This window comes from Apteryx rowi, unplaced genomic scaffold, assembly GCF_003343035.1.
Source record: "Apteryx rowi isolate R43461 unplaced genomic scaffold, aptRow1 scaffold_214, whole genome shotgun sequence".
Classification (NCBI taxonomy): Eukaryota; Metazoa; Chordata; class Aves; order Apterygiformes; family Apterygidae; genus Apteryx; species Apteryx rowi.
Genome location: NW_020448464.1, coordinates 1040008 through 1056858, shown reverse-complemented (window position 1 = coordinate 1056858; position 16851 = coordinate 1040008). Strand labels below are relative to the sequence as shown.

The following is a 16851-nucleotide window of genomic DNA, read 5'->3' as shown; positions in this document are numbered from 1 at the left end:
CTTTCCTTTCCTTTCCTTTCCTTTCCTTTCCTTTCCTTTCCTTTCCTTTCCTTTCCTTTCCTTTCCTTTCCTTTCCTTTCCTTTCCTTTCCTCTTTTGTTTTGTTATATGAATCATTCGTGAAATGATACTTTGTTTTGTTACACAGAATACTGATAGTCATCTATATGTTAACTGTATGTTATAACTTAAGTATATGTTTATAAATTATTAAAATGATACAAAGGTAATTTGAATAGCAAAATGATAAGCAAGTGAAATATGCAAATGTGGATAATGAACAAAATAAATAATTGAAAAGATGAGTATGTAACAATTTTAATTTAAAGAGATTCCATCAGTGGAGCAAACACTTGGCAGTAGAACAATATGTACACCTCTCCTAGGCTTTTTCTTAATGGCTCTTAATTTAAAGCTGTGATTTATTAAATCTCAAAGGTCATCACTCAAAGTTCTCTCTTAACTGAGCTTTTTGGAATTATTCCTTTCAATTTTTAATGTAAATACAAAGCCATGTCATGTAGGTACAGGAATGGAAATCAAGAGACCTTAGCTCTCTTCCTGCCTTGTTTTATTGCTTTTCTTGTAACTTCTGATGCTTTCTTGTTCCATAGACGTCTCCCTTAGTGTAACTGAAATAAAAATTTTTCGTAATACACCTCACAAGAGTTAGGTGATAATCTATTAATGCTATTTAAGGACTTCAGTGGTCTCAGATGGAAGATAATAGAGAACTACAGTTCATTTGATGGATAATGTAAATATGCTTACTGTATTTATTATCAGCGCTCGTCATACTTCTAGAAATTTCAGTCTTTTCTGGATGATTTGTCATCTAAATGGATGAAAAAGATGAAAATGGTCAGTTCCATATGTTTTTAATTGTGTAGGACAGTTGATGGTGTAGGATGGCGCCTTAAATCTCTTTTTGTGCATGCGTCATGGAGATATGAGTTCTAATGATATTTTGGGGGCAATGGAGGGTGGGGGAAAAACCAGTTACATTTTAGTACTAGGACTGCTTAGTTAGAAGGGCTTGCTTAATGGCAGCTGTGCCATCTAGAAGTCTTTCTGTGTGGCCAACAGGCAGCTCTTAATTGCGCTGCCTTTGACAAAGGTAGTGGTGGAGACTGTAGAGCCTAAGGGTGCATTTGTGTGGGGCCAGGATTAGGAAGAGTAGGTAGGTGCTCAACTGAGCTGTTTGCTTCTTCCCTGTTTAGGACCCTGCTTGTTCTACTGGCCTCTTCTTTTTCTCTCCATGGCAGAGAAAAGAGACTTTAATTTTGTTCCAGCCTTGCACATAGGCGTTACTGGGTGAACTGGGAAGATTCTCCTTCATCTCAAGCAAATTTTGTTACAGTCTTACTCAGTCTGATGTCTAGTCCCATAAACAGCCTTCAAAAGTGAGCCCGAGAGTCTGCTCCAAGTGGTAGGACAGGCCAGCTCTTTTGCTCAAGCTCCTGGGATGATCTCATGCATTCTATAATATGCTGTGGCTATTTTGGCACCTAAAAACTCAGGCTAGTCCAGCCTGAATTCTGCACTCTTTCTGTGTTTTCTTATAGAACCATACTCAGTTTCAGCAGAAATGTGATCCTTTCGCATTCCACCACTGGAACAGCAACAAAAGAAATCATATTTTTTCTTTTGCTGGATTAGTAGTAGCAGAGAGGACATAAAACTCTCTTCCAAGTGAAATACAACTTTATAGCTGAAATCAAATGTTTTTCTTCTCATGTGTCACCTATTACTGTTTTAGCTCTTACTTCTCATAGGAGTTAATCTACTTCTTAATACCTAATGAGTTTGTGATTCCAGCATTTTGTTGTTATTGTTGTTTGGGAGGCAATTCACAACAGACTCTATTTTCTTCTGGCTAAATATTCAGTGAGACAGTGTAGGTATAGTAATACTGCAAGCAGAAAAATGGTCAGCAGATAGAAATGTCATGCTCAGTCCACTCTGCATAGGTTGTTAATTCCGCTCAGACCCATAAATCTTCACTTTCCAGGTACCTCTGCTTCTTGTTGTCATGGAGTGTCAAGCTAAAAGCCAGGCTTCTACGAATCAGTACATTGGTAGTTTAACAGTTCTTAGTAAATTTATGTGGATGGTTACTAACAGGGTTGTGGGTTTTGATTTTGGTGGCTTTTTCTTTTTCTTTGTGCTTTTCTATTAAGAATTGCCTTTTCTTCTCTTTCTCTCCAGGATTATCTAATTTAGATAGAAAATTTCAACCAGTAAAATATGACCTTGTTTTTATTGACTTTTTATAGATCAAATTTAGGAATAAACATGGAGAGCCAGGTGTAGTTTAGCAGCATTTGTTCTCTTAACAGCTGTCAGTGTGGATTTTGCTTTGAGAAAGGCATTTTTGTTGTTTGAATTGAAAGACAGCCTTATATTTGATCACACAAGATACTACACTTCAGATTTATATCAGTTACAATGTACAGAAATGGGAAAACAAGTACAGGTATACATTGTGCACCAGTGTGTAAGATAAGCTTGTGAATCTAGGCTCTGGATCTTGAATTATTTTCAAGTGATTCTCCTGAGTTTTTCTTGGCAGCCACCACATGAATTTTGAAGCTGCTCTGCCATAAGCTGCATTGCTACTTATTCAAAATGAACCATGTTGTAAGGTTTGCCATAAGTTTCAGAGAGCAGAGTGTTGTTTTCCCATTTTGTAGTTTCATTTTTGCAGGATATGTACCAGGAAAAATAGCCATAATGAAATAAATGGTGCGTGATCTTTGTGTATGAGGGGTTACTGCTGCCTTTGAGCAACCTGACTTCCTTCCTGGCTGTGCTATTGGAGATAATACCACTGGGGGACTTTGAGATCTCTGGCTGTAAAATTCTTGATGATGCAATAATATTTGTCAATATTGCTGCTTGAAGAAGAAAGCTCCTGGGAGGTGTTCAGAGGTTTGTAAGTTGGGAAACTGCTGAACTCTTTCCAGACTTCTAAGTTTGATAAGCTTTTATGCTCTGCTTGATCCCCATTCAAGAGAGTTAATCCCTCTATTTAAGACAGTTAATTAAATCTTTTAGTTCAGCAGTTTTTTATCTGGAGTGAAATATATAAAAATGTCAAATGACCAACTATCTTGGGTGCTTGAACCCATGAGCTCCCTTGTTCTGGTCGCACTTTAGACTTCTCTCCAAAGAAGTGCCTGAGGGTTATATCAGGGTCATATTTTTGGCAGAGAGTTACTGTTTCTAGAAGATGAAGGGATTGGCTGGTGTGGTTGTTTTTTGGGTGATGAGGGGTGGGATTTTTTTTTGTTTTTAAAAGACATTCAGGTATGCTGTGTGGCCTTTAAGTGTCTTCTGACAGATGAAAACAGATCACTCATCTGGCTTCAGAGAGTGGATCCAGATTTTGATTAATTTAAGCATGCAATGGCAGCTAGCAGAAAACTGACTCCAGGACAGCTTTCCTCTACCTCCCTCAGTTCAGCTGATCTTCTGTCTTATCATTTCGCCTTTGTTTCCTCTGTTTATCAGCTAGAAATATTCCTGGGTTGATGATAGTAGCAGTGGTTAGCAGAAGCAGTAAGGCATCCAGGTTCCCTCTGGACATGAGGATTTTTTTATCCACTTTTAAGTTTTCTTCTTATCACCAAGCAGAACAGACCCACTCGAGAATCCTGTTTAGATTATTACCAGTGTTGTTGTTTATTATGGTGTTAAGTAGGATTTTAGGCATGTGTTGCCAAGTTATATTTCTTAACTTGCTCTGTAATGGGTGAGGCTATGGAAAGCACAGTCAGTGTGTTTCAGTCAAAGTCTTGACCTTCTCATAATGCCAGTCATGGGTCTTAAAGGCCGGGGTGTGTGTGAGTGAACATATAAATCAAACCTAGTTTTGACTTTAGTGCTAGAATAGTAATAGTTCTGAACCCCAGTCTCCACTAGGATTAATGCTGCACTAAGCAGCTTTGTTTAACTAACCTTAGTAATTCATTGGGCTCAACTCCTCTTTGTTCTGTTGTAGTTAATAACATTACTTCTTTTTTTTTTTGCCTTTTTTTTTCCTCCTTAAACTACCTTAGTTTTGGGGAAAGTATCTGAGTAAACTTCTAGGAACATACAAGTATGTGCTATACTATCACTATTAAGCAGTTTTCTTTTCACATAAATTGAATTTTTAACAGAAGGATTTGACTTCATGGATAAAAAATGCCGAAATAGAGACTTTCTTCCCTTTGATCATAATGATGTAAGAGAAACTATTAATGTGAAGTGATGGGAGTTCCTATATATTGTGCCAAAACCAAACATTTTCACTTCCTCGTAATTTTTGTGCAATCCCCTAAATATTATCATATCTGTCATTCTTATTGTTTTATCCTATTTTAGTGTTTTCTGTCCTTGGAAATTTTGCATGACTTCCTTTTTCATGACTGCTTTTCACGCTTTGCTTCTCCACACATAACACTCCGTACAGTTAAGGAGGACTAGAAATGTTCTCTTCTTTGCTGCTGCAAGTTTAACCAGAAGATTAATCTGTGGGAAGAAACAGCTTGATTCAGCACTAGGAAATCATCTTGTTTGCAAATTTAAGTATATCTTTAGATCTCCGGGTATAATTGGTTGTTCTTTGGCTGACAAAGCCTTAGTACTGTGCCACTCAATTAAAGAACTACAAAGCTGAGTAGGATGTAGACTCCTTATATGTTAGATTCTGCTTTGGTTTTTAATTTTGTTTGCCCCTATATGGCAGGCAGCTTTTACAGATTTACTTTCGAAGTACAAGTAATCTGATCTACTGTCTTCTCTAATATAATGCAGATTGCTTTATCAGCATATTTTCTTTCCAGTTGTCTGTCTTTGATTGCTACGTAAACTTACAATACAGAATTAAAAGAATTTGAGGCTTCATTTTTTTTTTAAAGCAGAGTAGATAGCACCAGCGTGTTCTTTCCATCTCATGCTGTTTGCATTTTTTGATTTTGAAGGAATCTGGGTTTCCTCTTGAAAAAGCATCACATTGACCAAAAATGGAAGTCACTTTGTATTCAAATGATTTAGAGATGTTTGGTGTAAATGATTTTCTTATGCATTAATTAAAGCAGAACTGCTGATAAAAGAGTTAAATTGCCAAAAAGGCATACTATAAAAATTTTGTGCCCTACATGTTCATGTTGAACAGACCTTCATACTAAATGCCTGACATGTATCTTGCAGGAAAAACTGGAAAATATTACAGAATTATTAAAAAACGTTTGGTATGGTGATTTATTTCACTTTATATGTAAGACCATGTGTCCATCATGTACGTTTTAGAAAAAGAGAAAAACTGAGATCATCTAAGGGTAGCCACAAGCATTTTTGAGTATGTAATAGTTCTATTTTGTGTAGGACTGTAGTTTTATAAACTCTCAAGATAAGTCATGTTCGCTCCCCTCTGGTAGATTTCAAAAGCACAAATATCTTACCTATAGCTCAGATGAATTGGAAGATATAAACTTAGCATTGATCCAGGACTAAGTATTGCCCATAACATATCACCATTTCTGCAGAGACCCTTGTTTAGCTAATACACAGTTATAGGCTGCAGGGGGAGGCTTCTGTCTGGGGCCTGGCAGCGCCCTGCAGAGATGGTCTGCGCTGCTCCTGACTGCAGCACGGGCTGAGGGGCTGACTGAAGGCTTGGTGTGGGAGCAGTCTCCATCTAACTTCGCAACTTTGGAGAAGGTTCTTTTTCATTACAAAAACAATTGTTTGTCTCCCCAGGGGAAGTAAAATAGGTCTGTGTATAACACTCTGCTTGGTTTTCTGGGAAGGTGTGGGTAAGGAAAACTTGCACTGGGAGTTTGTTTTATGCATGGGGGAGATGGGGCTGAAGGTTTCAAAGCAAAGTTTTTGGTAAAGGGCAAAAGATTTCAGAGGCTTCCAGGTAGGATTTTTGCAGTGTGCACTACCTCAGAAATACTTACGGGTTGCCAGTGCAGCTTCATGCTGTAAACTTACATTGCTCTGCTTGTGAAATACACTTCTCTGATGAGACTCTTAAAACATCAGGCAAGGCATAAGGCTCCCTTTGTCTTGGAAGCGAAATATTATGGCATGAGGCATAAAAGCTTTATAGAAATGCTCAAAATAAGATCTGGGCTGAAAGGCTGAGAAGCATGGCACTGAACAATGCACCCAGGTGAATGTATTGCATTTCTTGGAGGTCTAAGTAGCGAGGTGACCATACAAGTATTCATATGGCTGTGCAACTATTCCTTTGAGATTTTAGCTCCTCCCTATAAGAAAACAAATCACATGAATAATTTAGATAAGCCCTTCTAATCACAGAGAATGAGCCTACTGATTTGGGGCAAAGGAAAAATGTTAGGTGATATATCCTGCATGAAACTTCCAACAGGCAGATCTTAACTTTAAATTGACAAATACTCAAGAAGTTCATTGAAAAAAGTTATCCTTTGTGCTTTGTCTGAAGTATACAGATGCAAAGACATTTCAAGGAAGGAATGGCTGCCCATTAAAAAATATGAGCCAAATTTTAATTACAGCTGATGTCATCTGTTTCGGAGGTTAAAGTTTGCAGAGCTGTAATTGTTATACTGCTTCCCTCCTCCCCTCTTTTTTTTTTTTTTAAACAAACTTATCTAAGGAGTTTATACTGCTGCTTATCGTAATGTCCTTAAAGTTGGCCAACTAAGATAATTTTTTTTATATACATATAAATTTCTGAATTTTTGTGATAATATTTCCCCAAAGTTAGAAGTTGTTGAGAATCTTATCTTCAGGAATGGAAGTTTAGGCTTATTACTTTCAATATGCAGCAGTATACTTTAGATATTTTGGAGTATGTTTTTTGTTTTAGTTATTAGTTTAGTTATTTTCTCATTGCTATCCTTTTTCTATTCCTATTTTGTCTTCAAATTACAAGTTTTAATTCAGCATTGGTTCAGTTGTTACTGTATGTTACTGCTGTTTTGATATGGAACTAGTCGTTGTAGTTACCGTGCAAACAGCATAAGCACTTGACACTGTTCTGCCCTGCACTGAACAAGCTGTCCGCTTTGTGCAGGAAAGTTGTGTTTGTCCAGTGACTGAAGTGTATCCTTCTTATTTGTCTTGCAGGCACAGGAGAGAGTGGCAAAAGCACGTTCATCAAACAGATGAGAATCATCCATGGATCAGGTTACTCTGATGAAGACAAAAGGGGCTTTACAAAACTGGTGTACCAGAATATATTTACAGCAATGCAGGCCATGATCAGAGCCATGGATACCCTCAAAATCCCATACAAGTATGAACACAATAAGGTGAGATTTTTCTTTATTTCCATAGCTGAAGCTCTTCCTCTTTTTATCTTTAGCAAATGTATGGAGGGTCTCTAAAAACTGTACATAGCGTATAACTTATGCTGTATTTAAAGTTTGGAAGAAAAGGGCTTCTTCCAGCTCCCTGCCCTTGCACTGCCCTGACAAAACAGAGGAGACAAGAGAGCTCCTCTTAACATTTGTCAAGGGGAGAAAGTGAAGGGCAGTCTGGTGGTTGTGTATGGCTTTAGTCATCTCTTTTCCTTTCCTCCCAGGCCATGTTATGGCCAGAGCACAGTAGAACCATTCTTGTCTTTACTAGTGCTGCTTAAGGTTTGCCATTAATATTACTTGGGAAAAAGTTCGAATTAATTGAAAAATAGGTGGGGATATCTGCTTGTGTGTAAGCGTATTATGAAACAGAATTTGACACAAGGCCTTAGGACAAGCAAATTCATTTGAGACTGATGACATCACTGAAATTTAGAAGGAGGAAAATACATTTAAAGCATTTTTAAGGTTTATCTGTGACAATCCTGACTTCTTTACAATTTTTTTTATATTTGCCTTTTTAAAGAAAGATAAGTAAAATATTTTAAGCATTCCATGAAGGCAAGTGAAATGCTTAATATTTACTTGAACAGAAGGGAGGTTTATTGCATGGAAAGGCACAAAATTATATGGCTATATCTCCCACTCCTTGCCATGGAAGTGGTACGTCTTTTGTTTGAGAAGGGTCCTAATTTTTACTGTTGATTCATTATCAGGTTAAGTTCTCTCGTGAGTGGAAGGTTCACCTTTCTTTGAATCTTGTGAAAGGAGACTTAATTATTTTTTAGTAATCTTGGATGAAAATTTTACTTATTCTGCAGGATTACTTAARTTCTTTTATTCTAGTATTTATTTAAATGCCAGAAACTATCAAAGAGCAGGGAAATTTGTAATAAAGAAATAAGTTTCCATTAACCAGGGAAAAGAGGATGAAATAAATTAGTGTTAGGACAGAAGTCTTTTGTGCTTAAATATATGAAGTTTAATGATTAAAATTGAATTGCAGTACATGTTTTAAGGTATCTTATTTAGAAGTAGGAAAGGTGATGCTTATTACCAGGTAAAAAACATTTTGTTTCTCCATTCAGGCCTGCCAAAGTCACTGCAGCTGATCACTCTGTTGGTGGCATAATGGTGCAGTAACCAAAGAATCTTGTGTGAGTCTGGGTTTATGCAATGGGAAGTTAGGCAGATCCTGCTGTCAAAATCGATATTGTTAACCCTCTTTAATGTGGGGGTGTCCTTAGGGGTTTTTTTGTTTTTAAGGACATTTAAAAAGTTGGAAAAACTTGTCTTAAATAGTAAAAGAGAATGTTGAACTGAACTTCCTAGTATGATTAGATGCTGGAGCTGTCTGATTTCCCTTTGCCCCTCAGAAATAAAAATCAAAGTAATTTGTATTTATTTTAAAAAATTGTATTTATGTGTGTATTTCAGCTTACCAGCTCCATGTTTTTGCTGTACATGGAGCACTCAATTTCTTAACAAACTTGAAAAGCTGGTTGATTATGAAGCACACATTTTTTTTCAAAACTGGTTTTGACTGCTATTTTACTGTAGTGTCTGGAAGTCCTAATTATAAATCAGGATTTTTTTTCCTTGTTTTGTACTGCAGAGTCTATAGTTACTATTCAGAGTGTTGAATTTATATAGAATGTTTTTATGTAGTTGAAGCCAGTTAGTAAGATGTGGAGTAGCTGTATACACATGGCCAGACCTTTCCAGTTAGAGCTGTTCACTTTCTCTGTGCAAGAATAACTTTCCTGAAAGTGACAGTTTATCTTTGCACTCAGCTATTTCACAAGCATTTCCACCAGTTCTTATAGGGCTACGTGTGAAATAAAGTAAAACTCACCAAATAATAGGTTCTAGACAAGATTCCTTTAAAAATTCCATCTGGAAATAGAGTGGAAAAAAAACTTGCTGCACAGTCATGCCAAACTACTGAGGACTACTTTTATGCTTTGTATACAAGGTCACTTTAAAGCAGTAAACTTTTTTTTTTCTTTCTTTCTTTTTTTTAGTCTGTTGAAAACAAACTCGTTAGCCTAGCAGCCTAAAAAACACAGGAAGGGCACTTCCTATTAATTTGAATCTCCTATCAGGAAATCCTATCTCTGGAGAGAATATCTAAAAGTTTGAGTAACAGCGTATTTTTAGCACAGTACTTGTTTTCCACAATAGTTTAGAAAACTGCAGTTCAAGCTGACATTGATGTGGTTGGGCCTAAACAAATGATGGTAAACTGTCCCTTTTTTTATCAAAGTTTTCATGTTCAGGGTTAGTTTTGGGGGTCACAGTAGAAATGTTTTTGTCTTACTTAGAAGTTACTTACTTAGCCATTTTCTTAACTTTAGTAAAGAATCACTAAAACTGGGGTGTTTTTTAATCTCTAAATGCTTCTGGAATTTGAAGGGTTATGTTGTCAAAATTTGGTGTTAAAATTTAGTGTCTGTTGTTGCTAGGGCATTGTATCAGGCAAGGCATTTCTCATGTTAAACTGCAGAATATGAGCTCTACTGAGGTTTAAGATAATGGGTCAGCGTGATCCCTTCTCTTAGGAATTTGTCTGTCATAGGAAATAGTGGCTAATGGATTGGGTTTTAGTTTCCTCTTGGTAAATGTTACTGTGTTTCCGTTACTTATTTTTTAACCAGAAGTTGTGAAGTCTCTATATGCACCTTGAGTTTCAGAGTGAGAAGTGTTTTATCAAATACAGAAGAGCCTTAGTTACATATAGAAATGTGCATAAGCAATTACTAAAATTGTTGGTCTTTGCAAAATTTTTGTGGGTGTACAGTAATAAGTCAGGGCAAGCATAGACATTCAAATTCACATTTTAAAAATCTAAAATATAGATTCATGTTTTTTAAAAATCTTTTTAGAGTGACTTAGAAGCCATTGTTTCAAATAATATAGTCCCCATTTCTCCTTTTTTATCTCTTTTACATGTCTGATATTGCTGAAGGTCGGGAGTATACCTGTACAGCTTTTTATTTTTCTCTCCCATTGTTACAGCAGTTCTGTGAAACAAATCTGCTACTCTACTAAACAACTGCCATAACAGTTACTGTTCCCTTTCAATGCAGTTTCCAGAAGACGAGTTGCCTGTTCCTGCTGAGAGACTACCAGGAAGGTGTCACTCAGTGGTGATTAACAGGCAGGAAATCCTACTTGAATCCCATGCCCATAATTTCCTGTGAGACTTCTTAAATATTCATAACAAGATACCTAATGCGAGTAACACAGTAACAGAACAGGCTAGAAGAAAATTGTTAAAGAGACTGAAAACATAAAAGCAAATCTTACTGTTGATCAGGAAGTTTGCTATAAGCTTCATGAGTGGTTCCATAGTAGAAATTGTTTCCATATTTACACCTATTCCCTATAGGGAACATTTTTAAATGGATATAAGCAGGTATGGGAAATGTTTTTGAAGTCTGCAGTCTTACTGACATTATCTTCAAGGCAGAGTTTACCTCATTGATAGCTTATTTCTTCTTAGTCCACTGTAACATGCACATAAAAATACAGACAATAGTAAGGCATCAGCAGCAGGTATGGCTGTCGGATGACATAAATTCTTAAGTAAACAAACAGAAGTCTTAAAACCTCTTTGACCTCCTCTGTGAAATTTTTTATCGAATAAATATATGTTGGGGAAAAAAGAGCCTAGCTCATATACCTCACTTGGTCTGCAATGAGTATGAAAGATTGAATGCTGAGCATCCGTGTGCAAACAGGGCGAGGTTCTCTGACTTTCAGATGATGCAGAATGTGTGGGATTTCTGGTCCTTTATTAAAAAAGAATGATATTCTTGGGATGTTGAAACAAAGTGCTGAAGAACAGCTATTAGTTTGGAACACACATAATAAAGTGGCTCTCCAAGCAGATGGAGAAACCCGGACTGTGCCATCTGCACAAACAGTATTCTTCAGTGTCTCAAACCTGAAGCAGAGAGTTTAAAAGCAGATTGCAGGAAAAAGGGATTTATACTAATAAAGTTAGTTAGTATTCAGCATATCCTAGTACTCTCAGATGTCCTCCTCCAGGCACACAAGAATAAAGAAAAATTATCCAATAAATGGAAGCCATGCAGACAGTTGAATGCTTCTAATACTGTGAAGCTCCACATACAATTTTCTGGCAAGAAATAGATTGCCTAAAAGCCAGCCAACGTGGAAGAGAGTATAGTAAGATTTAAAGTATCATAATCAGTTGACAACATGTCTTCAGTTCCTTTATCTGAATCTAGTTTTTTTCAGGAGCCTTGATGTGAGGTAAACATTGGCTCCCCAGCAGCTTCAGGAGCTGGTTTTTTGACCATGAGCAATTTCTACCTCAGTGTTTCACAGAGAATGTTGGTAAAGACTTGCACAGCCCTACGTAGATCTCACTCCCTCCCCAGCTGCTTTTTTCCTCTTTTTAGCAGTATTTCCCTGTCAGTCACTTACTCCTCTCATGCCCAGCCTTCCTCTCTGGCGTCTTTCTCTCTCCAGTCTTATATACCTGTGACCTCACCCAGTCCTTGCCTACTTAACCTACTCTCAACTGTTTTCCTTTTCCTTTATATCTGAGTGAAGTCTTAAAAAATCATCTTTTATCTGGGTGGTGACTTGCGTCCTGGCTGCCTTCTACCAGTTCACTTATCTCCCCTCATTTGTTTGCCCTTTGGCTAGAGCAGGGACCTCTTGGGTTTGACTGTATTGCTCCAATGAATTTGAAAATTATTTGTTTCCTCTGTTACTTTCTGCTTAACTGTTTCATAGTTTGCCTCAACAGAAATGTGAATTTTGGTACTTTTCCAAAGGTAGGAAAAATGATTGTGTACCAGAGGCAAAGTAGACTAGCAGGGTTGTGTGTTCTTGTGATGAATTGAAAATACTTTTCTTAAAAATAAACATACAAATGTACAAATAAATGTTCTTAGGTAATTTTGTGTATATGAATGAGGGAGGAGACTATCTTAGCCTTCAGTTCTGCAAACTTAAATTTTTACATTTTAGAACATCTGCAAGCCCAAAAAAGTCAATTAATTACATGTTTAGGCTTACACGTGTGCTTGCAATTAATTTTGAAAGGATTAGGACCTTGGTTATGGAATATGTGTGCCAGCTACAGGATATTGTAGACATACATTTGAAAACTCCATGTTAGCTACTTTTTGCAGTGCAATAAGATTCCTTCCTTCCTCCTTTTATATTTTAAGAGAAGCTCTTTATTTTTTAAATATAACATTTTAAGTGACTAACTGCCCTTTGCTAATGGGAAGTGATAAGTACATACAAAAGCATGTGCGTGGGATGTGATGTCCATGTTTTATCTTTCCAATTCCACCATTTCACCACTTCTGCTAGTGTGGCGAATGGGTGGTGATAATGCTTACGTACAGATTCCTATTTTATGATCRCTCATACAGCGGTTAAAGGACCATAACTGTAGAAAAGCAGGTTCTAGCATTCTTTGTTTCTTTTCTATAACTGTTCTGTTTTACTTCAGATATGTTTGTTGAGTAGTTATTTTGCTTAGAGAACACATTGTGTTGTCCAAAAGGAAACGTCCATGTCAGTATACCCTCTGACAAGAAGAACGTGAAAAACTCTCAGGGCAACATTTGTGTGTAACAGGGGTTTGGAGTTTATTTCAAGGTAATGAGTGAGCTTTTGTGCTATTGGAATGATTCTGATGTCTTACTTTATTAACAAGAGAGTTGTATATAAAATAATGATATGTAAATATATATATATAAAAATATATATAAAATGTATAAATATAACTACATATATTTTAGTAGAGTAAAATATTTAACAGTAAGAGTTTCCTAATTATTTCATTCATTAGTACAAGAGATGTGTTTAGATTATCCAGCAATTATTTTTGAAATAACTTCAGATTATTAACTTTTCTATGAAACTCTAAAAAAATTCAACTATGTTCCGGTTATACTATGTAGAATTACTAAAAATTCTTAAAATCTCGTGTCTTCATTGTTCATTTCTACAAACTCACAAGATTTGCCTAAAATAAGATTTACTGCAATGTATTAAGAAATCTTCAGCTGAAATGAACCATTTTTTCTGAAGATTTTGTCAGTCTCTCTTTTTTTGTTTGCACTTCCTATGTGGTAAAAGTCATAACATCTGAGATGCAAGAAAACTTCCTCTTGTTATACACTTCAGCTTTGGTTTAGAAAATTGGCTAACGTTAAGCAAAAGAGTTGTAAAAAACCCCAAACAATATATATATTGTTTTTATATATAATATATATATATGTGTATATAAAATATATTTTTATATATCATTTTAAGTGAGTTTGGGTTTTTTTATTATTATTGTTTTGTATTTATAGTGAGATGTATCATCTTATAGAAGTATTCAAACAGTTACTTTTATTCTGTACTTTCTTGAAAGCTGTTTTGTGTTTTTTCTCCCAGATCAAAGTCTGTATAAAGTCTGCCCATTAAAGTTGATTATATATTCACACTTCAAAGTCCAAAGCCACGAGTCCGATCACATGCCTACCTGTTTTCAGAATGTGGTCCCATATACCTTCACACTTAGGTTTTTTATTCACTTTACTGTAATTTTAAGTGACTACCTAAAGGTGAGGCATGAGACAAAGGTGCAGTGTTTTGGTTCTGGAAAATGAGATTGGCAAAGGAAAATCCAAGCATGACATGACTGGTGTTATGTTTGAATTTGAGTATGAATTATGTGCCAAGTAGTTTGTTTGAAGATGTTCCTGTATTTTTAGATATTTGTTCATTTATTTATTTTAAAATACAGCCATTGGTTTGAGAACATGTGCTGTCTGTTGGCTGTACAACTAGATAAATAAGTGCTTTTAGTGCATGAAGATGTTCTTTGCATCTTGCCTCCGGTTCTTGTCCAGCTATTTTTTGGACCACTGAACCAAGTGCTGCCACTTGTGCAGGTTGGATGAAAGAGTAAGTGTCTATTACTGGAGCATAAAAAGGCATTGGGCACACCTGCTTCCTTTCTGGACTCTGGTACGCCATATGATGGGTGGAGAAAGCGTGGGGGCATGCTGGGGGCAAGAATGATTAACACAGTGTCTGTGTAACCCTGCGGAATCCCATGGTGGTTTTTGTGATGCCAGTTGCACCACTTTATGGCCATTTTGATGTTTGTGTTTCTATTTATCCAAATAAACTAAAACACTGGGATCAAAATTATTAATATTAGACTTTAATTTTGGTCATATTTTTGTGGACTGTCTCGACCTAGGAAAGTCTGATTGCAAACTTGTGTTTCTAACTCTACCATCTGTAGGGCTGCACTATGTCATTTTACATTTGTAAAATGTAAAGATAGAGAGATTTAGAATAAAGTAGAAATTAGACTTTTGCATGTGTGCTTGTGTTAGAGTCTGTTTATTTGATTATGATTATTTTTGAGGTAGTCTTTACTGTTGCTTCTGCTCAACTGGGTGCTTGCAATTGGAGAAACATGGTAGCACCAATCATTCAAGGATCCTTCAAGGATCATTTAAAACAAGAATCTGCTGAGTACTAAACAGACATTTAATAGCTTTTACACCTTCAGGGTTCACTAAATAATCTCTCAGACTATGCTGGCAAGTTGAAATTGTGTAGAAACAGGATTTGTGCCCTGTCTAAGTATTTTAACAGGTGTTCTGACATAACAGAACTTTTCTACAGTGTACTCCATAATTGCTGAGTGTAGATGCAAATGTAAGATCAGTTGTTAATTTACTTTTTCAGGAAGTGAAAAGAATATTTAGTTTGGATTGGAAGGGTGGTTTGTTTTGTTTTGTTTTGTTTTTTTTACTGTCACTGATATTTATTAAGGGTAGGAATCATGATGATATTTCATGAAACATGCCAGTTGTATGTCTAAACCAAAACATCATATGTTCATATATCATTTGATAATAAAACTGAGGCCAGAATAATCCATCGTATCAGCATCTGAAAGCTAAACTTACTTCTTAAAGGCCCATGTTACAACCAAATAGTACAGTTCTTGTGTAATTTAAAGCTTCTGAAACTTGTTTTATTTTGTTTTTTTTTAATGTCATTCTCAAAACCATGTAATCGGATAAAATTGTGTCTGTGTGCATGCATGTGTGCTGGGATGGAATATTTTTGTTTGTTTTGAAAAGCTTTTTGTATATATTTTTGTATATTTCCTTTGATGCCCTTATACATTTCTTTTAAAGCTGTTTTCATTCAAACTCTGGATTGAAAAGGACTTTGGAAAGCGGAAATCTTTTGCAGTAAGGCTTCCATTACTTTTTTCCATGAAACCAGAACTTTCTGGGCTTCCTTTGGTTCTTTTCCTCCTTTGCTTTCTCTGTCCCTCTGGAACTTTTCAATACTGCCATGACCTTTGAAAAGTTAAAACAGTAAAATAAAGGATTGAAAATAAAACCACTCAGAACAGTGCAAAAGTATACTGGGTATTATAAATTCTCTTGCAGTCAGTAGTCTGCAAATAGAAATAAGAAGGGCAAAGGAAGAATAAAATATGGTGACATTTTTCAAAAATATTTTGTGGAGCTTTTAATTTAGATGTGCAGTAACAATTTGGGGAAGAAAACTTCAACATTTATTCTCTCCTTAAAAAAGGCTGGATTTTTTTTATTTTTTTTTCCAACCACCTGCCACTTCATAACTGGTTTGTAAAGCAGCTCTTCTGTAGCTAAGAAAAGTTAACTGTTTCTGTGGTAATAAGGTAGGTGCCATCAGTGCTGCGCTAACACATCACTAAAAGATATGAAGAGTGTTTGAAACATAGTGTATTGTGTGGAGTATAAAATGGAATTTTATGGAAGAGAAAGTTGGAGTTACTTATCAGGGCATGCAAATTTGCTCTTAGGGGAAGGTATTTAAGGATACACATGAGGAAATTGAGGAATACATGAATGGATGGATTTTTTTCAGGGGCTGCAAAGGAGTCTGTTGCACAATGAGACTAAGTGAGGGATTTATGCAAGAACGAATATAGAGCCTGTAGGTAGTTTCTAAGGACCATTGTGAGATTTGGAGGGAACATGTCTACTTGTATGAGCATGGTAGTTGTAGAAGCATGTTGCTTCTCAGTTTCTGTAATGATCCTGCATTGTGTATAGTTGATTCACTGCTTGTGAACCAAGCTTGCCAGCTCACAGAGAGGAATCTAAATCTATAACAGTGTTTTTTCCAAGCGGAGTCTTGGAATTTTTTGAACTTCATCTATGGGTGGTTGTGGTGCCACTGATCAGGAAAACAAATCTTGCGGTCTTATTATTAGACTAATTGTGAAAGGCCTCATTTCAAACAAGAAGTTCTTTGGCAAGGCAGTATTTATAAATAAAACCATTCTAATCGGAGAAGGGCATGGCAGTACAGCCTTGTAGCTCACGTCCTTCTTCTGTGATAAACAATGATATGCCCCGGCTGCCCTTGCCAGAGCGGGGTAGTCATCCACTGCATTGCCATTGCAAAGTATTTGCAACAGCAACTCCCTCCTGTGAAAAATTAAAGAGTTT

At 36.3% G+C, this 16851-nt stretch overlaps 1 protein-coding gene across 1 annotated transcript in view; it reads left to right on the top strand.

The window, feature by feature from the left end:
- LOC112965399 (guanine nucleotide-binding protein G(q) subunit alpha) overlaps positions 1-16851 on the top strand; it is a 126106-nt gene that overhangs the window by 28312 nt on the left and 80943 nt on the right. The window contains exon 2 of the mRNA XM_026064352.1: positions 7104-7288. Coding sequence (XP_025920137.1) covers positions 7104-7288 — 185 coding nt within the window. The remainder of the gene's footprint in view (positions 1-7103; positions 7289-16851) is intronic.